General features: G+C 44.1%; 1 protein-coding gene and 1 long non-coding RNA gene across 4 annotated transcripts in view; both read right to left on the bottom strand.

The window, feature by feature from the left end:
• Positions 1 to 27,920, bottom strand: part of RSBN1L (round spermatid basic protein 1 like) — a 91,806-nt gene that overhangs the window by 24,646 nt on the left and 39,240 nt on the right. For 2 of the 3 annotated variants that reach the window (XM_075017165.1, XM_075017149.1), the window contains exon 3: positions 15,575 to 16,221. In XM_075017165.1, coding sequence (XP_074873266.1) covers positions 15,575 to 16,221 — 647 coding nt within the window. The remainder of the gene's footprint in view (positions 1 to 15,574; positions 16,222 to 27,920) is intronic. The other variant, XM_075017158.1, reaches the window with a different exon arrangement.
• LOC142024884 (uncharacterized) lies at positions 912 to 11,910 on the bottom strand. The gene is made up of 3 exons (XR_012648526.1): positions 6,907 to 11,910; positions 5,623 to 5,716; positions 912 to 4,156 (listed from the first exon to the last, which is right to left on the bottom strand). It is a non-coding gene; the product is annotated as an uncharacterized LOC142024884 (long non-coding RNA).

Below are 27,920 nucleotides of genomic sequence, written 5' to 3'. Positions count from 1 at the left end.
CTCCTGCATCTTAGTGAACCCACCTTCAAAGTAAGCAATATGCATTAAAATGCCAGATGGTTTGTCACACTCATCATTTATGCATACATGGCATTTAACAAAAAATAAATTAATCCACAACACATTTCAAGCACACACTAGCCTTTGGAGGATTAAGTTACAGCAAACGAAGACCAATTTAATTTTGAATGACAGCATCCAGAAGGGGATTTAAACACTGACCCGGGTGCATTAATGCCACACCTTCAGTTGATTTATTTAACTCCCTGAATGTCCCCATACAGACAAACTCTGCTAATGGGGGCAGACAAAGACCAGAAGATGAGATTCCATCCTGGGCAGGGAGAAACTTTCAAATGCAAAAATCCTAGGTGAATGACTGAGAGTTTGTTACAAGGTTATTTTTCCCTCACAAATTTTGTCTGAAACAAAAATACACCATTAGAAGTAATGGCTGCAGTAAATAATCTTCCCAAAATGATTCACACTTTTGTATTTTAACGATTTACAGTTCAGTCAATGGTTTTAAATAATTCGCTTTTCTCTTCTTCCTCTATGCTCACTAACATAAAAAGTATAACATTCAAATTCCAACTAACATTCAGAAGGTATTAATGTGGTTTCTAGATTTCACTTTATAGATGAGCACTGACACACCATGCTCTTTAAAAGATGTTATGTACTAGGAAAGGAAACAGCAAGTGATGAACTTTGAAGGAGAGAATTTAAAGAATCAATACCAAGTGAAAAAAGCCTTCATTAGCAGACACTGCTCAACATTGAGCCGTCAAATGAAAATAACTCAATGAAAGTAGTCTAACCAGTAAGAACAATATTTAAAGAGGCATAAAGGGTTAGCATGACTCTTCAAAGAAACCACAGAAAGCTATAGCACTCATGGCTTCGTGAACACAGTTTTATTGCATACATGTGTAAACTCAAATACAATGTTGTCATATGTTATATGACCAAACAATCCTTAGGTGCAGAACGAGACAAAGACTGATGAGCACTGTTAAGTAAGGAACCAGAATCACAAACTTTCAGAGGAAAGAAGTAGCTGGAGTGAAAGAGCTGAAGCCATTAAACAAAACATGATCACATCAAAGCAGATGAGAAAGCAGATCGTTTAGAACAGAATATCCAAAGATGGACACCTCAGAGAATATCATTTACAATGATCCTGGACTCAGTAATCGAAGAAAAGGAAAAATAGATCAGAATATAGTTAATTATATAACTCCCTGGCATCTAAACAGATTATTAGGATTTATAAGAACAAGGGATAGAACAGAACCAGCAGCAGCAATCCTACAAAACATAATTAAGCCATACAGCAGAGTTAAGTTCCTTGACCTTGCCCAACAACTGCATTCCAGACAAGTAGGAAGAGCCTAATTTTCTGAACATCTGCTGATTATTAAATGACAAACGTGTGGAGGCCTAATTGAGATCTTTAAATCAAACTGTCTATATAAACCAAACATTTATGGAAGTTAGAAGCAGGGATATAGACACACCCTAAGCAATCCGTAACTTTAACTAAACAGCACACTCATGTATCAAGAAGAGCAGACTGAGCAGGCATTGGGTTCGGAGAGGTACAAATGCATGATGAACAGCACAGATTATGTGGGAAAATTTGTCAAGGATTTTAAAAATATATGGTAATCTTCCTTTATCAGGAATTTACACCTCCAGGGTTGATGTTTGAGGAGGGATCAAAGGGACATGTGACACACACAGAGCCCAAATGCTGGGGGCAGGAGAAAAGTGGGCTGTGTCTGTGTTTCTCCACTTTCTCAGCCCCCCACCACGTTGCTGAGTGTCAGGGAGAGGTGGTGGAACAATCTCTGCTGCTGGTCCTAGAACCCCCATTGTCTCAGGCTGGGTTGTGGGGGTGGGGAGCTGATGTAGAGAAGCTGGCTGTCCTGGCTACTCAGCCCTCCCCTGCCTGCCCTGGGTAACAATGAACACAGGAGTAGTCACATGGGAATAGGGGAAGGTTATGTTACCAGTGCCCTCAATATCCTTCCTTACCAGTTGCCACTGCATACAACTAAATAAGTACAGAAACATAATAATTCAGAGGTACCTGTGCTAGTCTGTATCCTAACAAAAAAGCAGTCATGTAGCACTTTTATACGAACAAAATAATTCATTAGGTGATGAGCTTTTTGTGGGGCAGACCCACTTCCTCAGATCTGGACATACTGCTCTACCAGAATTTCCAGTACAGCACTGACTCCAGATCTGAAGAAGTAGGTCTGCCCCCCATGAAAGCCGGTCACCTACAGAAATGTCACCTTTGAAAACATATTTGACTTTTTCATTCAAGGGTTAAAATTACAGTTTTAAGTTACAAACAGAAAACAATCAGAAGTCCTTCAGAAAGGATAAGAAAGTAGTTACTGTTACAAGCCTGAATGATGGGGGGAACAGAAGGACAAATAAATTGTTTTTTGGAGAGGAGGGAGCTAAAGGACAGAATCAAATATCAATGAATTCTGAAGAAAAAATGGAAAAAATTAGGTTGTGAATTGTAAATGGGCTTAGCTGCCGGAAAGCAGAAATTGCTGGAATGTGGGTAAGGGTCCAATGATAGTTCCCTATAAAGCTAGGTAAATAATATTCTTCTGTCTTCACCTAAGCTATGCCCACACTAGGGAGTTTTTTTTGACAAAACTAGTTAAGAATTCTCCTCTTAAACAACTTAACATCCTCTTTCATGTTTTTACTGTAACATTTAAACATTCCTGAACTGTTTAATTCTCAATGAGCTACACAGTGTTTATTAGAGCAAAAATTTTTTTCTGAAGTGAAACCTTTAGTTAATTTTGGTAGTTTCTTTTTTTTTTCTTTTTTTTTTTTAAAATACAGGTGTATTTTGCCTGCCATACTGTATATACTAAGTAATGTCCTCGAGCGTGGCATGTTTTTGCTTTAGATTTACACAAACAGGTAATAGACACTGGCTTTTCTGGACTTTTAGGAATTTTTTATTTAATTTATCCCATTACTCACATCAAGCCAGACCTACAATCAGCAGCCTTCACACTTATTACAGTTAGAAGGAGAAATAACCATCCACTTAATACAACATTAGAGCTATATCTACAATAGAGCAATCAACAGAAGTCACTGTCGAAATCTTCCACCAAAACTTCTGTCAACAGATCATGGCCAGACTGCAAAGCAGATTGAAAGAGAAATGCAATACACTCTGTCGACAGAGTGGCCAGACTAACCAGATCATTGGCAAAACGGCCAGCTGAAAGCACAAGCACACAGAAGGCCCGCTGGAATGTCCAGACCAGCTTTCTGGCAACACTTTTTGTGAACAACATTCTTCTGCTCCCCCATAAGGCAGAATGCCTCTGAACAACAGAAAACCAGTCTGAACATTCAAGATACCTTTTCTCTGTGTCGAGTTTCCATGTCCAAGTTAGACTGCATCAGCAGTCATTGTGGGTACCTATCCCACAGATCCTTAGCCTGGTTGCTCGTGGGTGTTTCATGTCAGAATCCTAGAATGCAGAGCACTGCTCCAGAATTCAGAGCACGCAGCAACTGTGCGAAAATAAACTGTAGATCACACTATTTCCTACAGAATTTCACCGGGGTCGCGCTAGCACAAGTATAGATCCCTAATTGTTTCAAGTCATCACACGCACTGCTGTGGCAACTTCCTGGACTGCCGTGCCATTTGCTTTCCATTACATAGTGCAGTGATGGTTCAGTATGATGATGATGCTGGTTTTGGAAGAGCAAATCTTTCAAATGCATTCCAAGCAACTGCGGTCCAAGAGCTCTCCAATGCTGGCTGCCCTGAATAAATTGATGACAGTAGAGTGTAGTTTTGGATCTGTGAGGTCAGTACACACTGGTGGGACCACGTCATATTGGAGTCTTGGGACGACCAGCAATGTGTGCAGAATTTTTGCATGTGCAAGTCCACTTTTATGCAACTTTGTAATGTGCTGACCCCAGCACTGAGACGAAACACCGGAAGGATAAGGCTGGCTTTAACAGTTCGGAAGTGAGTGGCAATCACTCTGTTAGTGGTCAGTGGCTAATCCATTCAGGGTGGGCAGGGTCTGCGGTGATGCAGGTGGGCCTTGCAATCTGTTGGTGTCTCCTCTGGAAGGCTGTGACCCTGGGAGATATACAGGCAACAGTGGATAGCTTTTATGCCAGGGGGTTTCCTAACTGCAGTGGGGCAATAGATGGCACACACATCCCCATCATGGCCCTGGAGTATATAAACTGAAAGAGATACTTCTCCTGGGTACTGCAGGCATTGGTAGAGCACACAGGTCATTTCACTGACATCAAGGTAGAATGATCAGGGAGGATTCACAACATGCACACCTTCAGAAGTTCTGTCTGTACAGAAAGCTCCTGGATGGGACTCTTTTCCACATACCAGTAAATCAAGATTGGCAACATGGAGATGCCTACTGTAATATTGGGTGACCCTGCTTACCCTCTACTCCCTTGTCTTATGAAGCCCTACACAGGAGAACTGGACCCCAGCAAGGAAATCTGCCATCACAGATTCAGCAAGTGCAGAATGCTAGTGGAACACACCTTTGGCCATTTAAAACTGAGGCTCAGATGCTTACTGACCCGTTTGGACCTTTGTGAAACTAATGTCCCAACCGTGATTACAATGTGCATTATTTTACATAACATTTGTAAATCCAGGCAGGAGAATTTCCTGTCCATCTGGAATTCCAAGGCTGAGACCATCAGCCGGGCTTACTTGCAGCCGCCTACATGGCCATTCCAATTATCATACACAGGCAGCAGCAATAAAGGATGCTTTAAAATATAGCTTCGTGAATAATCTGTCATTCACATGATAGATAGTGATGTATTTCCCTGTTGTAATCCCAACCAAGCCCCACTCCCCAAACTGATCTGTGCTGCCCACCAAATTTGAACCAATAAATCAGACCTTGTCTTACTGAAGGAATGCTTTTACTTGGTGGGAGGGGGCTAAATTGCAGGAACTAGAACGGATATCAAAGGAGAGTTATTTTCCTAAAAAAGGGCACCCAGGCTTTCAGCCCTCCAAACACACACAGTTCTATCTGCCACCAATCCTCTGCGGACCTTGGCTTAGCAGCAGGCACCTGAGCGTTGAGCCCAACATCCCCTCACCCGGTTCTGCGCAATGATTTGTGTACCCTACCACTCATCCATGCCACAAAAATCACACCGAGCTCAAAAGAATAAGTTTATTTTGGGGGAGGAGAGATTTAAGTGGCAGGTAAAATAAGCCTCGTCAAGGGTGGTGGAATAGCCTTTTGCAGTGGCCACTGGGCTAGAGCAGCAGGCTGTCCTTGCCTTCCCTCCCCTCCCCACATTTGGGGACTGTGACACCAGGGGTAGAGGGCAAGGGGCAACCTTTCTTCAGGGGACTCCAGGCAGCAGTCAATGGAGCCTGCAGGTGCATTGGGAGTCCCTCTGCAGCTGCCACATGGAGCGCAGGACTGCAGTATGGTTGCTCACTGCTGTTACGAGCTTTGCCACTTGCTCTTGTTGGAACTCAAGCATTTTCTGCTGTCACTCAGCTGTAGTATGGAGGCCACTGAGTTGTGTCCCTTGTCATCTTACCGGTTTCTGCCTCCGATCACTCCATGTGCTGCAGGATGAGATCCTGCTTCCACCTTTTTAGCTTCCTCACCATCTCCCACGCTAGCGATGTGAGCTGTAAAGTAAGTGAAGGTCAAAATTAAGATACAATTCAAAGCACTTCACCATGGGATGAATGGGTCTCTTCTCTCTTATCAGGGAAAGATGACATTCAACGTGTGCATTGCACAAGCCATCATTTAACATACTTTATCCAGAACATTTCGTTGTGGACACTCAGTCATTGGCTGCTTTTTGGAGGAAAGGGAAGGGCCGCAAAGCAGGAGAGGCCATCCAGTGTCCTGGGGTTGGGAAAAGTTTTTTCAGCCATTTCTGGAGCAATCCTCCACAATGAGCCAAGGCCGCAGAGCCTGGCAAGAGAGGATGGTGGGGAAGGGTTCAATTCCAGCAGCATAGATGGCTAGGTGGGTGGGGGGAACCTATAAAATAAAAATAAATGCCACTGGCAGAGGGGGGGTTTCATGCCATCTGCTGGGTTGGGGAAAAATGGTTTCTTGATACTCGCTGGAACAGCCCTCAGCAGGGAAAAATGGCCATTTAAAGGAGGGCAAACCCGCCCGTGCTGTACACGCTGGTTTGTGGTAGCAGGGTCTGAAGAGCCCAGCAGTTGTGTGGCGAGGGGGAAGGGTTCAATTCCAGCTGCATGGATGCCTGGGTGGGGTGGAATCCCTGTAAAGCGAAAAGAAACGCCATGAGGAGGGGGCATGTGAGGGGAGAAGGCCTGGAGAGCCTGAAACCTGAGGGGTGCGGGGGGAAGGGGACAACAGAGTACCGGATAGCCATGTCATGTGGCAATGCACTCCAGGGAAACGTAAAAGGGAAGGAACCGTGGGAAAAAATCTGATCCAAATTCATGTGCTTCTTTAGGTTGCCAAAGAAGACATCCCCCTCCTAAAACTAACATATATTGACAAAAAAGAGCTGCTCATTCTGTGTGGCCACAAGCCTGGAAAATCTACCAAATGCTGTGAGAGGCCATAACACCAGATCACTATGTGGTTGCTCAGCATGAAAAGGTGTGCTATCATGAAAGCTGCAATAAGTCATGCCTGCCCAAAAACCTTGTGCAAAAAATACAAGAGTGCTCAAATGAGGCCTTCAAGGAGATTTCCAAAAAGAAGCGCTCCATCCGCAGAAGTATTAACATGCTGTTCTGAGGAGCACAGATCCATGGAAAACCTGTACCCATACCTGTTCCTATACCCACCTGCAACCCGCTTGTAGCATTCAGAAAAAAATACTCACCAGAACAGCTTCGTCCCAGGGGTACCAGCACAGAAGGGACTGGCTCCAGATCTAGGGTGAAGAGATCCGAGCAGTCAGGAATAACTTCCTCAGGCCTCTGCTCATTGCCCCTTCCTCCTGTCCATTGGCCTCTTTCTTCTAGGTCTCCAGCTCCTCTTCGATCACCGCAGACTCCAGACCAGGGCCTCCACAAATGTCGTAATTAAGGCTGGGCTCCATGGTGGGGTCGGCCCCAATAAGCAAGTTCATAATAGTGACAGGTCTGTGGAGATGATCCTGAGCATCGGTTGGCTTCTGGGACTTCATTATAGTTCTTTCACCTTCACCCCGCAATTCACAGAGTTGTGGGTATAATCTCTGGTGGTCATCTTGCACGATCGGTGATCACAGATTACTGCATTTCTCTTGGCCACCTTAAGTCTCCTCACCACTGATTCCTCTCCCCAGACTGCAAGAAGATCCGGCATCTCCTGATGGGTCAACACTCGAGCTCTCTTGGGAGCGTGAGAAGTACTAGGCAGATCACTACCCTGAATGCTCATGATTGCAGGAGATGGCTAGTGATGCAACTGCTACTGATGCAGTGTGTTACAATGGCAAAGAGTAAGAGAATTTTTCCATTATGGGTATCCTTTATATTTGCATGCCTGCTTACTGAGGAATTCAAATTCCCATCTCATCAAAAATTCATTGATTTCCTGTGGTCTTCTTCCTGAGCACCTGGATAGACAGCAGTGGAGAACCAAGCAGCCATACTTGGCGCATAACTGCATAGCTTTGCGGGATATATATGGGACACTTCTGGAGGCCAAAAAATTTGATTTAAGGACTTTGGCGCGTCCACACTGGCCCTTCTTTAAGATTTTAAATTTGAACCTGAGGCTACACCTAACCGGTACCAGTGATGTTATTTTGATATTAGTGCTCCATACATCGAGCTATTTACAGTGAAGACAGTCACTTAGTACAACTGAGCTAACTGCCTTAAATTTGAGTTTGTCTAGTAGTGTAGATGCAGTCTGCCGGAGTAAAGTATGGTGAAGTTTTGTATGTAAAGGAAGAAACTAAAATGCCTAAAATTAAAAACATGTCCAAATAGTTTAGAGTTAAGATCTACTAAAACATGTACAAAAGTGATCGGTTTATTAGTGTCATTGTTATTAAATTTCACCAAAGTGCTCTTACTTAAAAAACAGTACCCACTAAGATTTGGTGACATTGCTGAAAACAATTAAGAAGCTTTTAAAAAATAAATTTAAAATGTACAGAATGTGTAAGACTGCCAAAATCAGGAGTGATTCCACTCAAATTAACTTACATAAACAGGCAAGGAAACAGTATTGTTTAAAATTAGTGTGTTATCCTGACACCAAGCAAACAAAAATAGCAGTGCATCCATTATATAAACAAAACCAAGAACTCCTTAACAAAGCTTTGTTATTCTAATAATATACACAGTTATAATTGCTTTTCTGGAAGCATGGAATTACATCAATGTGTTCTAAAGCATACGTGTAGGATACACATGCACAAAGTAAAAACTCCCTTAAGTAACAACGAGCAAACAAAAAAAAAAAAACAAAAAACTTATCCCCTTTTTTAACCATAAAGTTAAAAAATTTATGTAATACAAAAGTAGTAAAACCAGCTGGTGCAGAAAAAAAGTTCTCTTAAAATTAAAAAAATAAGAAAAAGAAAAACCACCAATATCTGAAAGTTAAAAGTAAGGTGAAAAAAATTGTCTTCCCTCCTCAAATACTGTTGCAAGAGAACAAAAGGTCTGGAGAGCCTCAGATTTGCTCTCAGCACACATTCATCCATGCAGATGCTAGCACGCTCATCCCCCACTATACGAGCACAATTGGTTCCCAGCTTTCTGCTCGTAGGCGAAAACTTGTAAGAGGGACACTAAATTCCCATTAAAATACAAGTAAAAGTCTCTGACTGGTTCCAAGTGCTCCTAATTTGGCAAAGGAGTGGCAGCATGTTGTGCTGCTTTTGAAAGGTAAGTGAACCTTGGGTTGGGCAGGGCAGGGGGTGGGTGGTTGGAGAGGGTTAAAGGCTGAGGGCAGTCTGGGGCCATGAGCAGGAAGGAGGGTTAAAATGTGGTAGCAGGTTGGGTCCATGGGGTAGACAGGGGGCATTAAGGCTGCAGTGGGTTGGGTCTGTGGGGCCGACCGGGCGGGGGGGAGACAGGCTGTGGCAGGTTGGGCGTATGGGGCCTATGCGGGGGGTCAAGCTGCTGCAGGTTGGGTCTGTGGGGACAGTGGGGGGGTTCAGGCTGCAGCAGGTTGGGTCTGTGGGGGGTTCAGGCTGTGGCAGGTTGGAGCCACAGGGAGCGGGGTAAGGCCCGTATTAGCAGGGGAGGGGGTTCACTCAGCTAGTGAACAAAACAGAACACCACTGGTCATCACCTACAGCCCCTAACTCAGACCATTGCAACAAATTATTAAAGACCTACAACCTATCCTTAATCAGGATGCCACACTCCAGAAGGCCCTGGGTGACATGCCTGTTCTTTCCTACAGACAACCTCCCAACCTCATGAGGATCCTCACTAACAGTCACAGTCTATACCCCAGGAACACCAGTCCTGGAACCTTTCCCTGCAACAAAGCCCGCTGCCAGCTTTGTCCACATATCTCCTCTGGAAATACCATCACTGGACCTAACCAGGTTACTCACAGAATCACGGGCACTTTCTCATGCTCCTCTACTAACATCATATATGCTATCATGTGCCAACAATGCCCAGATGCTTTGTATATTGGAAAAACTTCTAATTCCCTTAGACAAAAGGTCAATGGGCACAGAACAGACATCAAAACACTCCAGATCCATAAACCAGTTAGTCAACATTTTAATGGAATGGGGCATTCTGTCAATGACCTAAAGGTATGTGTGTTACTGAAGAAGAATTATCGCACTGTTCTGGAAAGGGAAACAGCCGAGCTGGCTTTTCTATTCAAATTCGGCACATTAAAACATGGTTTAAATTGTGATGGGAACTTTCTGAGTCACTATAGGGGCTCGTCTGAATGCTTGGCTCAATCGAATTCTTGACCTTCCCCCTACCCCTCCACTCTCTGATTTGCTCACCTTGATTATCTTTTTCTGATTTGTCCTCCTTGCTTACTGCTTTTGGTTTTCTGTGCCTTAAATATTGAGTCTGTTCTGGTCTGGCTATGGTCTGAAGAAGTGGGTCTGTCCCATGAAAGCTCACCTAATAAACTATTTTGCTAGTCTTTAAAGTGCTACTTGACTGCTTTTTGTTTTGAAAGGTAAGTATGTGTGTCCCTTGTTTTAGTGAGCATTCGTAAGTAAAAGTACTCGTTTGATGAGGGACGAGTGTAATATATATTGTGTAGTGACTAAAAACAAGATGACTTCTGACATAACCCCAGAGAACGTTATTTTATTTAGCCCATATTTGATTTCACATCTACTTTTTGTGTGCTTATAATTTTATAATTATTCATTCAATTTTTACAATGTAATGAAAGCGAAACTAAAAATTAAAAAGTGCTTTGAAGACAAAGCAAACTTGCAATGTAAAATTACATCTTACGCATACCAGAGGAGAAGAGTTCGTGCCCTTGTTTAGTAGTTTAAGCCCACCATGAATTGTAATTCAAAACAAAACTACTATAATATTTAGCAATGCACTAAACATCAAAAAAGAGAAAACCAAGAGAAAACAAAAGAAACCCCCCACGATATAAATAAAACATTTTGAAATCCTTGACTTTTCTGTTTCAAGATTTCAACTTTAAAACTAGGAAGTCAAAATTTAAAAAGGAGGAGGAAAATGGTCCAAGCTACAGACATAATTTAATGCAAAAGCAGAACTGGAATTAAATACTTCGGGAAAATCCCAGGCCACTATTTCAATTCCAGCTTTATTTGTACAAAAGGTATTAGGAGACCAAAGAGTTGCGGGAATAGTAGCTTTTAACTTCAGTGCACAACTATACAAGACACACACATACAATTATCACTTCCTATCCTCTGGACTTCCTACTGCCTCACCTAAAACTTACAATTGGCTGCTTTAATGGCCTTGCTCAGGCAGCAGTGGAGTAAGGAGTGTAGCCAGCGTTAGGTGTCTCTGTAACCTCTAAGTTCAACAGTGGTAACTAAGTAACAATTCTTCTCTCAATTACTTGTGGTTCTCACCCTCATTTTGCTCTTAGACCACGTCTACACTGGGAGATTAGGCTAAATTTAGCTGACTTAGGTCAATTTTTTAAGCAATTGGTCCATACTATTGGGTTCATTATGCCAAAGTTAAGGGATTCTAAAGTCGTTTTTTGTACTCCTCTGACCTTGCGTGGTCAATGTCTGGGTAGTGCAGATGAAGTGTTGTAAAATTAGATGGTCTTGGCCTCCTAGAGTGTGTCTCAGTGCCACAATGTGACCACTCTAGACACCACTTTCAGCTCCACTACTCTCCAGGCGGGCAGAAAAATTTGAGTTTTGTTTCCCGTTTGGCCAGCACAGAAACTGGAGCAGGCAGCACACCCCAGCAACTCACATCTAGCCATGAATTCCCAGGGTGGCAGATGGGCTACAGAAGGAAGCATGCAGGAGATCCAGGACCTTATTGCTGAGCCGGGGGAGGTGGGGGCTGGTGGCAGAGATGAAGCTGTCCTGGCAGAACTGTGAAGCCACAGAAGAAACACAGACATCTATGTCATGATCTCACAGAGCATGGTGCAAAAAGGATACATCAGGGATGCTCGGCAGTGCCATATGAAAATAAAAGAGCTCAAGCAGACCTTCCAGTAGACAAAGGAAGCAAACAGATATTATGGGTCATTGCCACAAACGCTTTATCAGTCACTGCGAGATTTACCCACAAGGCAAGGGGGCAGCAGAAACTGTGGGATGGGTACCCACAGTTCATTGCTGACAAAGTCAAAGCTGCCTCTCTCTCTCCTGCACCCATACTCCTTTCTGGACCCAGCACTCCAGTCCCCTGCCCTAAGTCACAATTCACTCCCAGATCCCGTACTCCCTCCTGCATCCCAATCCCTTATCCCAAGATTCTTCTGCACCCCAACACCATCCCAGACTCTGCCCCTCCTCAAGTAACGTAGAAGAATTCAATAATCGATCTTGTGCCAAATCCCTAATAGCGATGCACTCCATTGATTTCACGAGACATACACCCTCAACTTTACCAAATCAGTTGCTAAAAACTGACCTTAAAAAACTCCTAGTGTAGACATACCATTGGACTTAACAAGATAGCCCTTTTACTGAACCCTTTCACTTCCTTTGACAGCTGAAAAATTTTCCCATCCCATACCAGAAAGAAAAAATAAAAAACCTTAAGAGACTTTTAACATTTTGATAGCCAAATTTTACATTGATGATTTTTATTTCAGGATTTAAACTCTTGTTTTCTTTTTAACTATAAACTAACCTACATTTCCAGTGGAAAAGTCATTTCAAACACAAATACCATTTTTAAATTTTAAAAAAATCAAAATAGAACTTGAAAATTAGAAAGCATCTAAATAACAGGAAATGATTGAAGCCAACTCTTTCCTATGAACAGTTTTCTGATAAACACATTTTGTCAAAAAAATAAAAATCCAACCCCACTATTACGCAGCACCAGTTCTCTTCTGTCTCTCTCTACCATTTCTGCTTGCCCTTGTGGTAGACTGTGGGAATACACCCCATTTTCTAGAGCAGGGCAAGGAAAAACATGGCCCCAGGAACAGATACAGCCTGCTGGAGCCTCTCAGTTGGCTCCGTGCCTGCCCAGCCCCTCCTGGTGCTCATAAAAGCCATCTGTGGATGCTGTAAATCTAAAAGAGAAAGGGGAAAGGCTTCTCACGCTGTCCGTGCCTCCAGCAACATCTCTCAGCTCTCATTGCCTGGTTTCCCGCCAATAGTATCTACCAATTTGCAGGACAGGCAGCATGTGAAGTACTCCTCCCACCATCTGCTAGGCTCAAAGCATTCAGTTCACAGCAGTATACATGGCCTCCACAGCTGCTCTGAGCACAAACTGGGCCATGGAAGGCAAGACCCCCGGCTAAGGAACCTGCCGAGCTGCTGACCAAGAGCTGCCCAGGAAAATGCCTCCCAGACAGGCCATACCTTTGGCACCTCAGCCTCTTCATTCCCTCAACCCCTACCTTACCTACCAAACCCTCTGCACCACCTTCCTAGACCCTGCACTCCCTGTTAAACCCCTCCTCCACATAACTCCCTACCAAACCTTGCACTCCTTTCTATACCACTCCAGGTCAGAATCCTCTCGAACATCCATACTCCTTTCTGGACCCAGCACTCCAGTCCCCTTCCCTAAGTCACAGTTCACTCCCAGATGCTGTACTCTCTCCTGCATCCCAGTCCCTTACCCCAAGTTTCTTTTGCACCCCAACACCACCCTGGACTCTGTACCTCCTCAATTAATATCTCGGAAGAGTGCAATAATTGATCTTTGCCAAATTCTTGGAGAGGCCCATCCCTGTTCTAGAGCCTGCTACCCTGTAACTCCATATGTGAATTGGAAGTGGTAAGAAAACTAGTGGATGAACAAGGTGATTCAGGTAATTATATGCTTGTTCTTACCTGGGATTTTTTTTTTTTTTTAAAAATAATGTAATTACTAAAGGACTCAGCAATTTAAAGAACAAAAAACTACATTTCCATTTTTTAATGCCAGTCAGCATGCCTGCATAGAAAATATATCTTTGTCAAATCAACTTCACTTGTTTATGGAGTCTGGTTGAGAAATGAAGCCAACTTTGTTGACATCATATATTTAGACTTCTAGATAGCAACTGAATTGCTATTACTAAAAATTAGCATTATATAAAAATCAACATGGCATATATTAAAATGGATTAAAATTAGCTCCAGAACTGTCAAGATAATTGTCATTGAGGAAAATCAACAGGAGTATGCACATTATTGCTTCTAGGTTAGTTTCACAGAGACTGATTCTCTCCTCATTGCTATTCAATATTTGTATCAATAACCTGGGAAACAAAATTACTACTTTGAGTTAAACTTTGCAGATGACAGACTAGCAGGATAGTAAATAATAAGACAAACCACATATTGTATTATCTGGACTGCTTCGTAAGAGAGGATGCAAACAAGTGACATTGATTTCAGTACAGTATGGAATTGAAGACCACTATTACATCCAAAGCTGGATTCATCTTAAGTTGCCTAATGACATAAGACAGTTTGGGTGTTTATTCCACAATTCAAGAAGCGTTTACTTTCAAGCTCTAGATCTCCAACATTTAAGAACTAGATACATGTGGCAGTACTGAATACAGATGTTCTGTAGCAAAACAGGATGCTTCAAGTTTTCACAGCAATATGTCCTAGCTTCTGGATGTTCTTTGTGGATAGTTCTTCATGGCACACTACATAAATTTGGCAAAATGTTATTTTACAAAGCTTTGCGCACAAATTAAGATTTGCAGTATACTATTCATATTTGAATACAAATTTTTATCATTTCATTTATATAGGCAAAAGTTACATGATTTTTAAAAACAGTACATGAAAATTCTTTAAAAAACAAGCTGTAACTTGATTTTTCTTGTAAAGAGAGTTAAACAGACTAACTATAGGACAGGACCACTAAATGGATGCACTTAGAAGACTCACTACACATCTTAATATACAATAAGATATTCAATAGATGGACTCAATGTATAAAATGTTACTATCTTGTGAAAAAAAATGTTGCAGCATTAAGGTTCATGTCCAAACACGAAAATGAAGACAGCACCAAGCGGAAAATTTATTTTCATGCTCTAAACATAGTGAGTGTTTTCAGTTAAGAAAAACATCTCCAGAATTCATTTTCTCTCTCTCTCTCTCTCACACACACACACACATTCAACTGATCATAAAAAAATGCAATGTAATGCTTGAATGCAAACAAAGCTTCTTTATCTTCTATACTGGAAGGTTCACCTACCATTGCTTGGGTCAGTAACTCAAATATTTTTTGTTTTTCCTTGATTTAACTCACTGTTCGGGGTGGGTTGGTAAATGAGGGATTCACTATGAAAGCTGCTGTAGGGAGAGAGAATAACCCCAGGCCTCTGTCACTGTAGAAATTTGGGGTCAGATGAGAAACACCTGTCCATGCCTGCTACAACAGGCACAGCTGGGGGAAGGACGCATGTCCCCCAGCTGGGGGAAAAGATACAGAAAAACTCTCAAATATACAGTAGGTAGCTATCCCTCTCTCAAACCCTGCCCCCTGCTGACCCAACAGGCCTATAGCTGTTCTGGTTCCCCTCTCCAGCTGCCTGTGGTCATTCTACAGTATATCTGCCCCCTACCAGCCTCCTCCCTTTCCATTTTATACAAAACAACCCCATTCCAAGCACATACCATTCTCCTGGCACAACCAAACCTTTATCTTGCTTTAAGTTATGATAACAGGCAGCTGATTATCAAATTTGGTGGTCCTAGCTCTTACCATCGAGGAGTTCTTGGACAGACACAAACTTTCTAAAATATATATATTTTAAAGAAAAGTTGATTACTCATATATTCTCCTATTCCTAATCTTCAGTTTTATCCATACACCCTAGATAGAAGCAACCATATTAAAATCAGTTATAGATTTTTTTTAAAATCATTAGATGTTTTTAGAAAATGTATAACCTCTTACCTGAGCATGGAAATTTGACATAGTCGTCGTCTCTATATCTTTCTTTCCCAAAATCTCCATTTTCACTGGTGAATTGGGAAAATTAAATGAAAAGTAGTCTAAAAAGTCAGGTAAATAAGTAGCTGCCCCATGAACAATACCCATTACATAGTAAGCTGCACAGTTTTCATTTTCACTAAAAACCAGACCCACAAACTCTTCTGCAAACCTCTCCATCTCCACAGGAGACAAATGAGAGAGTTCATTACTGTAGGCATGGATAACTGATGCACCTCCATTAGGCTGGTGCTCAATATGAATGAACTGTTTGAACTCCAATGTGTCCAACCTTTTGAGTTTATTCTGAACCCGTGGCTCCTTAAACGAGACAAATGGAAACTCACTGTTCTCTGTTGAGAACTTGGACCCACAATCCTTTTTGGGTTCCATATGCTTTTCACTGAAATCCTTAAGATGATCATCTTTGATGCCTTTGGCTTCTTGATCCTCAACTTCTGAAACCAATCCTGAGCAGACGGTCTGGATAGATTTGCTGTACATTTTTGGATGCTTCCTTTTCTCACATTCTTTATGTTTCTTTTTCTTTTTCTTCTTTACCTTTTTAATTTGTAATTCTTCTGCATTAGTTTTTGGCTTCTCCTTCCCACCTGCAGAGAGGAAAGAGATTTGAAACACCTTTCTTTCCTGCAAAATAAAACCCCCATTTAAAGTATTATGATTAAAAGCTACCCATACATGGATATACACATCTCAGAACTGGAAGGGACCTTGGGAGGTCATTTAGTACAGTCCCCTACCTTCTTAGCAGAACCCAGCATCACCCCACCTCCCTTTTTTTTTTTTTTAAATCTATTTGTGCCAGATTGCTAAATGGCCACCTCAAGGATTGAGCTTGCAACCTTGGGTTTAGCAGGCTGATGCACAAACCACTGAGCTATGCCACACCCTTTAACAAGAAGCATGCTGAATGGCACTTTACAACAATTAAATATCAAACAACTTTAGAGCTATTTAATGAAGTCAAACAGCAACTACAGCAATGCTATAGAGTCACATTATGTCTGACCCCTAATTCCAGCAGAGTATTGACCATACCAGTCATTTCCAGAACCTCAAAACCTAACAGCTATATTTCTAACAAATGTATTTATCTTCATATTATGGTTTATGAAATAACTACCCTTCAGTACTCTAGAAAGAATAACTATTTTATTAGAAACACAACCCAAATGTTAAAATCCAGAATATTTCACCTTTAATTTCTTTTATTAAGTCATGCACTCTGAAAGGTCAAACAAAAGCATTTTGAATGATGTTCTTTTGCTTATACTATGATAAGCTAAGCTGTGCGTGGGTCTCTCTAGAGCTCTGGATGGCACAGTGTCTGAGCTGTAGGGTTCATGCCCAGGCTCTATGGGAGCTGGGTGGGCACTCAAAAGCTTAGCTACACATGGGAAGGGGTTGTGAGCATCTGGGAGCAAAGAGTGCAGGTGTCAGGGGTAGGGCACATTGTACTGATAAGCTCTGGAGCAAGAATGTGTAGGTGCATTTTGTGGAATTTCTTTAATTCTCTACTCCTGGCAGAAATACATCATCTGTACTGTTACAGAGTTCCTGACAATTATTTTGTAATAAAATTACCAAAAGTCACAGAAACAGGCATGATTATATAGTGTTATTTTGACAAATATATGCAGAATTTTAAAATACTGTGCACAGAATTTTTAAGTTTTGGCATACAATTTTCCCAGGAGTATGTCATTGGACCAACTTCTGCTGTTGAGAAAGGCAGCCTTTCAAGCTACACTGAGCTCTCCTTGAGCTTTGGGAAAGGTACTCAAGTGACACCAGCTAAATATCAGAGGGGTAACAGAGTTTTGCTGGTTTTGAAGATACAGACTGAATCCTGGAGGGTAAGCTTTTGTGGGCAAAGACCCGCTTCATCAGTGTTTGCCCTCAAAAGTTTATGCTCCAAAAATCTTAGTCTATCAGGTGCCACAGGACTCTTGCTGTACCAGCTAAATACAAGATAGAGCCAATTGTTTGGCAAAAGTAGTTAACAAATGTTCTAGGAGACTATTTAAGGTGAAGTCTGACCTCTCCAGTCAGCATAAAAAATGGAGGGAACAACTTATAGATTAATTATAACAATCATAAATCTGTCGTGCTTAAAACATCTCTGTGGACATAATCGCCCCCGTGAGTCAGGGACAGCATGCTTTTGGCGGGAAAGATCACTGTGAGGAAAAGTCTCCTCAGACACATGGAGTTTCAAATTGTCATAGCCTGCCAGCTAGCAGTGTTCCAATGGTAACTTTATGACAGTTAGCTCCCCCGGCAACTTGAAATCATACATATTCACGAATCATGATTTGCACGTGGTGCCCTGATTGGCTGGTTCCGGAGACTTTCCAGAACCTTCTGCGAAAGTGAGGACCTAATAGAGAACTGTGCCCGCATGCTAATTCCTTCATAAATATTCATAAGGATGCGCTATAAAAGCCAGGCTCGCAGCTTATTCGGCGGCCCTTGACAGGGAGGTGTGGCTCGGACGAGCGTCCGCCAGTCCCCCCAGGCGAGCCTGAAAAGGCAAAGAGCGAAGAAAGAGCTGAATGCCTCACAGAAGCAGAAGACTGCCCATCACCTGCGCTCCTGGCAAGCAGCGTCTCTGAGGGGAAGCTGCTGCCAGCTGTCGAACTGGCCTGCACTTGTGCAGGTACTGCGCGGCTGATATGGTGAAACCCAGTGTCCGCCAACATGCATACCGGACCTGACCAACTTACCGGATGTGACGCACCATACAGGACAAGTATTCTCATTGGTAGGCCTGTGCTTTGCATGGACCCACACCCATACACCACATCTTAGTTCCAGCTAGTGGCACCGGGACCTCCAGTGGGGGAGCAAGGTTGATCCCCTTGCTGTGTCCCTGCTCGGCAGGGTAGGGGCAGTGCCCGGGGGCCTGACCCTAGGGCCAGGCCTTTCTGGCCTCAGGCTGGACTCTAATTTTAAAAAGGAACTCTTATTAAGCCTATTTACTTTACTATTGTTGTTATTGTTATGGTTTGATAACTAAAGATATATACATAGATAGGATTTCTTAATGTTATTTAATTAGTTAAGTTTATAGAATTGTTATTATCATTACAATTTCTTGTTAAATTATTAATATTTATTCATAAGGAATTAGTGGTCACCTGACAGCCACGTACATAGACTAAGGTGAAGGCGTGACCTCCCTTCTTCCTTGTTTTTATTTTCTGGTCCAATAGAGGGGAAAATCCTCCATTGGCCATAATCACTATAAGGGTTGGACTAGCACCTGATCCCAGTAGGGGTGAGAGGGGTAGCGTCCTCCCTCCTCCTTTGGATAAGAAAAGGTACACATATATTTACATATTTAATATTTATCTATTTATTATATTCCTTCAAACTCGTACTCCCTTTTGAAACCACGCCACTTTAGTGTTGCCATGAACACCTGGGCTTTAGTTCAAGTAAGTGTTTACTGCTGTTAACAATACTATTTAATTTTCTTCTTAATTAATTGAGAGTGTTTTTGGAAAAATCCGGTTGTCTGTCTTGTCGTTCTTCCTAGCTCCTGCCTGTCCAGGGGCGGTGGGGGTCGGTGGGATCCGGGTCAACTGAGTGCGCACCCCGTCATAAGTCTGTGGAGGTGGGTCCTGGGACCTGAAGGGTGGTAAGGGGTTGCTTTGTTGCATCCTCTTGCCACCCGAGGAAGGCCTCCCTCCGCAAAATCCAGCATCTACGTTAACAGCTGCATATTTAGTGTCCACCAGAGTTATGAATTTAAACTTCCAGACTCATCTTTTGAAAATGTAGCACAGGTTACCTTAAGCTTTAATTTACACTATGGTAGAAAGTCGATTTCCAATATGTTGATTCCAACCCTAGAATTACCCTAGTCAATTCCAACCCTAGAATCACCATATCAGAATCTACTTTCTTACAAAGAATGAATGGACATAAAACAGACATCAAATATCTCCAAATACACAAACCTGTCAGTCAGCACTTTAACAGAATGGCCCACTCCATTTAAAGAGCTGAAAGCTCGTGTTCTACTGAAAATGGACTTGAATGTCTACAGAGGGAATGCTCAGAACTAACATTCATATTCAAATTCGACACATTAACATGTGGTTTGAACAGGGACAGCAACTACCTGACCCATTATAAGGACTCTTTCACATACTCTGATGTTTGACTTAACACTTACACCCCCCTGCCCCACACACACACACACACACACACACCCTGCTGTCCCTCTGCTTTTCTGATTTGCCAAACTCAATAACAACTTTTGGACCTCTGTGCTTTACAGATTAAGCCATGGAGGGTGAAGGGATCCCGAGCAAGGACTGTGCGGGGCCGCCGCTGGGCCATCCACCGGCACCACCAGGGCGGCGACCAGGAGGCAGGGGACGCTGCCCATACTGCAGCTCTGCGGGACCTTACTGGCTTGCCACGGAAGTGGCTTGCCACGGAGCGGCAGGCCTGGGACCGGGTCGCAGTGAACACGGATGCCCTGACCCAAGCCATGGTGGGCCACCTAGACCCAGCTGTCGCCCCATCACAAGCCACTCATGTACCCACCCCCTGCAACCCCCCCACCCAACCAACCATCCCTCTTCCCCATCATCCAGCTGCCCCCCCACCTCCCAAGTCCAGTGGTCAGCCTCCCCAACCCCAACCTCCCCAGTTCCCCAGCCAGCCTCCCCTCCCCAACATGCCCTGCCTCCCCGAGCCCAACCTCTCTGCCCTTGTCCCAACCCACCTGCCCCCTGGCTGCCCTGATGCAGCTGGCCCATATGCTGATGGCCAGGGTGAGGCCATCCCCCCTGCCCCCCATGCTGACCCTAGAGAGTCAGCAGGGGCCCCACCCCAGCAGCGCCCCTACTTCCCCATGCCACCCGACCCAGCCCAGCAGTGCTGGACCACCCCGACCGGGGGCGGGGGGGGAGGCGTGGACAAGGGTGATGGAGTTCCCGTCCCTCGACCCCTGTAAATGAACAGGGCCTTCCACCCCTACCTTCGGCCCACCCAGGGCCCAGAGGGTGAACACCTGGGGCTGCAACGCCCCTGTATATAGTTCTCCCCAACCCCCCTTTCTGTGATACCCCTCCCTGTACACAGGTGGCAAAGGAGTAATAGCAGTTAAGTAAAGTGTTTATTTTGTGGTTCCATCTGAGTCCCCTGTGCATGTGTGTGGGGGTGGGGTGTTACTGAAGTCCCTGCTCAAAGGCCTAGAGCAGGGCCTCCTGTACCTGCATCCCATATCCCACTGGTCCTGGCAGCATGGGGCTGCTCATTCCCACACCCTGCCTCAATGGCCCACCTGTGCATGAATGGCTCACGCTTTGCCTCCACGAGGTTGTGCAGGGCACAGCAGGCCCCAACCACTGCTGGAATACTGGGAAGGAGGAGGGAGAAGGAGGCATCTGAAGCACCCTTTCAAGTGGCCAAATGCCCGCTCCACCATGTTGCGGGCCTGGTTCAGCCACTCATTAAAAACGTTCTGGCTGGGCTGTGTCCCCCCCGTGTACAGCTCATGAGCCAGGCCTGCAGGGTGGCATTGTGGTGTCCCCAGGGGGGAGCTCCCGCTAGGGGATGAAGGTCCTCTCAGCCATGCAGTGGCCCAGCCCCGAGTTCTGGAACACCCTGGCGTCACGGGCACAGCCAGCCCAGCCCACACAGATATCCTGGAACCGACCGTCAGCGTCGACGAGTGCCTGCAGGACCACGGAGTGGTAGCCCTTACAGTTTATGACAGCCCCGCTGCTGTGCTGTGGGGCCCGGATGGCATAGTGCATGCTGTCCAGGGCCCCAAAGCAGTTTGGGAAGCCCAACTCCTCGAAGTCCCAGATGGCATCATCCAGGTCCCTGACACAGACGAGCTGCTGCAGGAGGACCCTGTTGATGGCCCAGATGACCTGCAGGAAGAGGATGCACTCATGAGCATGGGGTGGGGGGGTAATGTGCCTGACCATCCCTGTCCCCTGCAGGGCAGGCCTCCCTGGGACCCCTGTCCTTATTCCTGTGCCTTCCCCGCTGAGGGCTGCCCTGTGGTTCTCAAATGGTGCCCCATGCCAGAGTGCCCCCCATCCCCTGGCCCCCGCATGCACACGGCTTACCTCATTGAGGACGGCCCCAATGGTGGCCCTGCTCACCCCGAACTGATGGCCGACGGATCAGTGACTGTCCAGAGTAGCCAGTTTCCAGAGGGTGATGGCCACCCTTTTCTGGAGCGGGAGTGCTGACCTCATGCAGGTGTCCTGGTGCTGGAGGGCTGGGCCAAGGCAGTGGCACAGATCTAGGAACCTCCCCTTGGTCATCCAGAAGTTCTGTAGCCACCGGTCGTCACCCCAGTGCTCCAGCACCAGCCGGTCCCACCAGTTGCTGCTTGTGGGGAAGCTCCACAGGCGGTGGATGCCCCGGGGGACCGTCTGGGGACATTGCGCCCTCAGGATGACTTCCAGGTGGGTGGCTAGTAGGCTGGCTGCCCATAGCCACTGCTGTGCAGCGGCCAGGACCATGGCCAGTGCGCTGGCCATGGCCTCGATGGGGACAGGGGGCTGCTTGGGTTTCATGGGGGCCCAGAGTGCCTCCTCCGATTGCCTCGGTGTGTGAGCCTGGGGACAGGTGGCTGGCCCTTGACATGTGCAGGCCGACGTATGGGATTGGGGGGGGCCCTTCAAGGAGACGGTGAGCCACATCCATGCAACCCTGCCCGCGAGACTTCCTGTGCCTGTACTTTTGAAAGAGCGCCCTGATAGTGTGGACGCTCATTTTCAAAAATTTACTTCGAGACCTTCAAAAGAGCAGATTGCACCTTCGGTCTCAGTTTGTGTGGATGCTCCCTTTTGAAAGAATGGCTTTCAACGTTGTTTTGAAAGCCATCCTTTTGAAAGGGGGCTGTAGCGTAGACGCGGTCCCAGAGTTTTGGGGGCATTTAGTGCACTAGATGAGGTACAGCAAATGTTCCAAAAGACATGTTTAGTTAGGGTTACGTTACCTCTAGGTTTTCACCAGACACTGTCTCGTTTTAGAGGCTCCATTCTCTGTACTAGTGGATTTTTCAAACAGGAGATGTTCGTGATTTTTGCAGAGCAGGCACTGCAACTCAGAGGAGTCCTGACTGGGTCACTCCCTCATTGGTCTCTCCCTTGTATCCATAGTTAACTGGTCCATTCCACAGCTGCCAGATCCCACCCATCCTCACCCCAGGAACCCAGGCCTGGGAAGGAAGTCCCACAAGGAGGTGCTGACTGCTGTTGCTGTGTCCTGAGCTTGCATCTGCCAGCCTCCCATCCTGACAGGGGGTGAAACGACTCCTCCACATCTAGTAAGTAACCTTGCACAGGTACCCCCTCCCTTCTGACTCTGCTAATTCCCCACATCCAGGGATGTCTCCTTTTAGGGTTACTATAGTTTAAATTCCCAATGTATAGGACCCATGGATCTTAAAAAATGCATTATGAGAAGGGAAAGGGGGATTTAACTGTGTCTAAGTTGTGAACCTACGGTTATTGCAGGTCTGGTGATGCTTCATGTTGGTGTGTCCTGGGGTGTGGGGAGCTTGCTTCTGATTAGGAGTTTGGCAATACTGTTTGTGGGCCAGAAAAGGGGGTTCAGCAAAGGTTTCTTTCAAGATGTGGTCCCCAATGAATGTGGATTATAACTGTTTAATGACACTTCATGTGAGTTCCAGTTCTGTGGGTTTACTACTTATATTAAGCCATCTATTCACTTTGAACGTATGACCAGGGAGGTTTATAAGACAAATCAGGAATATTAATAGGAAATGGTAACCAAAGCAGATAGTGATCAGATGAGAATGAAGAAGTGCTCATGAACAGGGAGACGATTGTGCAGCAATCTATACAAAGCACCTGGACCCAAGTGTCTTAGAGAGACTGACTGAAGAACTGAAAGAGATATGTCCACTGAGCATCAAGAGTGAGACTGATATTTCGAAGGAGGAAGTAGAAAAAGCAGTGAAACAACAAGAGCCCTGGAAATGATAAGACCACAGGAGAGATGATCAAAGACAGTGGAGAAAGCATGATGCAGGAAATACACCAACTATGTAATATAGCATGAAAAGAAGGGAAGGCACCTAAGGAATGGACAAAATCTGTGCTAGTGACAAAACTGAAGAAAGGAAGTACATTGGAGTGCAAGAGCTACAGAACAATTGCCCTAACAAGCCATCTAGGCAAGGTGCTGCTGATGATACTGACTGAAAGACTAAGATCACAGATAGAAGAACATATAGCAGACAAGCAAGAGGAGATCAGAAAAGATAAAAGTACCATACAGCAGATACTGGCACTAAGGCTGATAGCGGAGAAAGCCCGACAAAAGAACAGGAACATATATACTTGCTTCATTGATTTTCAAAAGGCATTTGACAGTATAGATCAGAAAGTGACTTGAGCGGTGTTGGAGTCATATGGAGTGGACGGCAGACTGATACGGTTGTTGAAAGATATCAGTGATAATGCAGAGGCAGCGGTGAGAACATGCAGGGAGTTGGGAAGCTGGTTTAAAACAAGTAGAGGTACGAGACAAGGAGATCCAATATCCCCAAGTATCTTCATTGCACATCTGGAGAGAGTGACGGACAAGATCAAGGAAGAGGCAGAAGGGATATCTGTGCACAGGACAAGAATTAACAACTTGAGGTTTGCAGATGATGTAGTTATCGTTGAGGAAGATGAGGAGAAGCTAGCGAAAATGGTGCAGGTGTTAAATGAAGGGAAGCGGTACAGACTGATTATGAACATTGATAAAACCAAAACAATGGTATTTGGAGTAAGGAAAAATGAAGAAAGATCAATGTCGATGGTATTAAACTAGAAAATGTAGAGAAGTTCACATATCTGGGAGCAACATAACGTATGATCTAGACCATAAGAAGGAAATAAGAACTAGAAGAGCGAAAGCAAGAGCAAGTTTGAAGGTGATGAATAAGATCTGGAAAAGCAAAGCAATTAGCTTAAGAACGAACCCAAGCGTCTTGAAAACATCTGTATTCAGCAGCATGTACAGATGTGAAACATGGGCGATAACAAAAGATTCAAAAAGAAGAATACTGGCATTCAAAAGGAGTTGTTACAGAAAGATCCTGAGAATAGGATGGATGTAGAAGGTCACCAATGAGGAATTAGATAGAAAGATACAGCCAAAAGAGAACCTGCTGCAGAAGGTTATAAAAAGGTTATCTGGGCATATTTGCAGGATGAATGACAAATGAAAAATCAAGACCCTGGTATTCAGCATAATGGACGGCTCGAATAGGAGAGGCAGACCACCCAGAGAATGGATAGATGATATAGTAGATTGGTGCGGAGCTAGTCTACAGAAACTAAGCCACTCCACACTGGACAGGGAAAGATGGAAGGAAACAGAGAAGTATCAGACACCAATGGGCACTGAGCCCACAGTTATGGATGATGATAAAAAAAAGCAGGTACGGCTATGTAGAAAAACTTAAAAATGCTGCAATAACTGCTGCACTGCAATTATACCATAGTAGTGCTTCAGCTTAGACACCTGCTATACTGACCAGAGAATTTCTCCTCTCACCCATAATTAATCCACGTTTGAGAAGCAGTAGCCAAGTAGCACTCTCTGTGGCAGGCAATCAGACCAACATAAGTAGGGTCAAGTCTACAATACAATTAAGCTGACTCATGTTGACATACATCTATAAGCATCAACACTAAAATGATGCTCCTGCTGATGTAAGTCCCCCAGGAGCTCTGCACCCAGCTGTCAGCTTTGTACAGAATCAATAGTTTGAGTTGTCAGCCCACCACATTGCCCCATTTAAGTTAGTGCATGTCCTCACTAGGAGCACTTGAGCCATCAGCAGAATGAAGGTAACGCAGACATGGAAAACTGTAGTAGTTGCTGCAACGGCTATGTCTTAGATGTGTGCTGTACACAACGTCTCTCTTTGAAGGTGCAGGGGACAGTATATTTCTCGCACCTATGAGTTGTAGCTTTTGGTGCAAACAGCCATAACTGTACAGCTCATCTCTTTCACCAACAAAAGTTGCTCCAATAAAAAATTAACACCTCACACCTTGCCTCTTTAAATGCTGACTGTCAGCCCAGTACCTAAACAAACGATTCACAAACTCCCACAGAGCATTCATCCATCCTTGCTGCCTGACCTCATGTGACTGCCAGAATCCTTTCCTCATTTGTCCTGTCAATTAGGGAGTGGCCCTTCCAGAACCACAGAGCTGAACAGGGCTTTCATATAGAACTTCTTTTTCCAAAGTACTTCAAAATCTACTTGCATACTAAAGTTGACCTGAAAATTGCTAAACCACTAAGTGTACATAGACCACCCTTTGGAAAGCATTATAATAATCAAAACCTCTGAAGATTCAAGGACATATCTCGTAACTCTTCCCCAGTCCCACCTTACCTTCACCAGGAGAAAAGAAAAAAGGTGTATTTAATACATTGGATAATGAGTGTTAAAATAATCATTTCCTACCCTCCACCCCCAGAACAGACTCGGCTCATCAGGTTGGTTAATCCTTCACCAATCACAAGAACTGTCTATTCAGTACTGGAGGCAGCAATTGCAATAAATTTTATGTATCTATATATAGATTTAGGACACACAAACTCTTAAGATTATTAAAACTGAAATACTAGAAACAATCCCTATTTCTTTCATACTAATATACGCATCACAAAGTAAAAGTGACTGCATAAGAACTTCTCATCATGTACTGAAGTGATTACATAAATGTAGGCACATCTCTTAGAATAACTGGAGCTACATATTCTCCCCTAGGCCCTACAAAAAGTCAAGAGTTACTGTTATGTGAGGTTTGGGGTTAAGGAAGCACCTGCTGGCAGCATGTTCCTCAAAACAATCTGAGAAAGCTGTCCTTCTATCTGAATGGGATTCAAAGAAAGTACTAGAAAAGTCAAGTAGAGTAGGAATTAGTCTACTTTCTCCAAACATGGGGGTGAGAGGGACAGACAAAAAAAATCCATTAGTGTTGAATGAAATCCCTCATCACATCTTGAATTGAAAAACAGCGAAGATCTCCAACCCCCATATCATCTCCCATCAACATAACATAGCAAGGAGAAGTGGCAGGCGTGGAAATCGGAGACATTCCTGAATCTCTTCGTGGCAACCAGGAGAACTGTGGCAAGGATAGTGGGAACACCTTCCCACTTAGAGAATATAAGCTGAAAAAAGAAGAATTAACAGAGACAGGAAGGAACACTGAAAAGAGGAGCCCCAAGAATTCATTCTCCCCTGCTGATGGATCTTTAAAATATAGTTAGAGTGCACAAGTAGTAGTATTATATTTAAAAAGACTGAAAAAAAATTAAAGTTTCTGGACATGCTACTGAAAAGCTGCATGATTAAAAATGGGTACTTTAAAATTAGTCTTCTTTAAACTTTCAAACTGATAGTATCTTAAAAATATTTTTTAAAAGCCCCCTTCATTCTACACAAGTCACGTTCCTCATGTAAGTTACCATTACAAACAGCTTAACTATGCAGAACAAATGTTTTAATACTACTTGCGCAGGACTGATGTTAGTTTTAATCAAGCATTGCTCTTCACTTTTACCTTGAAAGCAAATCTTGCACTTTAAAGTCTACTTTCCTGTACATACCATATGTAAAAAGCTACATTAAAAAGAGCATTATTTAGGTGGGAGAAAAAAAGAAATCAAGTTGTTGAAATTTAGAAATGCCATATTTCAGATTATATATTCATAATTAATCCTGGTCCTCTCGTTTGTCTTTCCAACGCACTGAATGAGAAACAGATCTTGTGATTTAAAAAAGTTACTCACCTGCAGTAACTGATGCTGCGGGCAGCATACTCATGCCTGAGATCCAAAGAAGGAATGAGGGAGGCCAACAAGATCTTGAGTTTTTTCAAGAACTTGTTGAGCTCTCACAAATCTAGGATGGACCTGAACCAGTCTTTGGCTTTCACAATTAGAAAATACCAAGAAGAAAAGCCCTTGCCCTACAGCTTCTATGGAACCTCTTTCATTGTTCCTAGTGATGCCGATGAATGCACTGCTCCTGAGAAGGGTCCCTCTCCTCCACAGGTGCAAGGATTCCTACAGCAGCAGCTCTGCACACTTGGCCAGTGCCCCACACATACTACAGCAGCACCTGCTGACAATGTACAACTGATTACAACACAGACCTCTAAGTCTCAGTGAAACAGCCCTTTCCCTGGAAAACGTCAAGTTGTCTCACCTCCCAGTTCTTTGAGGAAAATCCCTGGAAGCCCTGGTGCTCATACTGGTTGGTAGC

The sequence above is a fragment of the Carettochelys insculpta genome, chromosome 1 (genome assembly GCF_033958435.1).
Source record: "Carettochelys insculpta isolate YL-2023 chromosome 1, ASM3395843v1, whole genome shotgun sequence".
In the NCBI taxonomy this organism is placed as follows: Eukaryota; Metazoa; Chordata; order Testudines; family Carettochelyidae; genus Carettochelys; species Carettochelys insculpta.
Note: the sequence above shows the minus strand (reverse complement) of the source record. Positions and strands in the feature narration are given on the sequence as shown.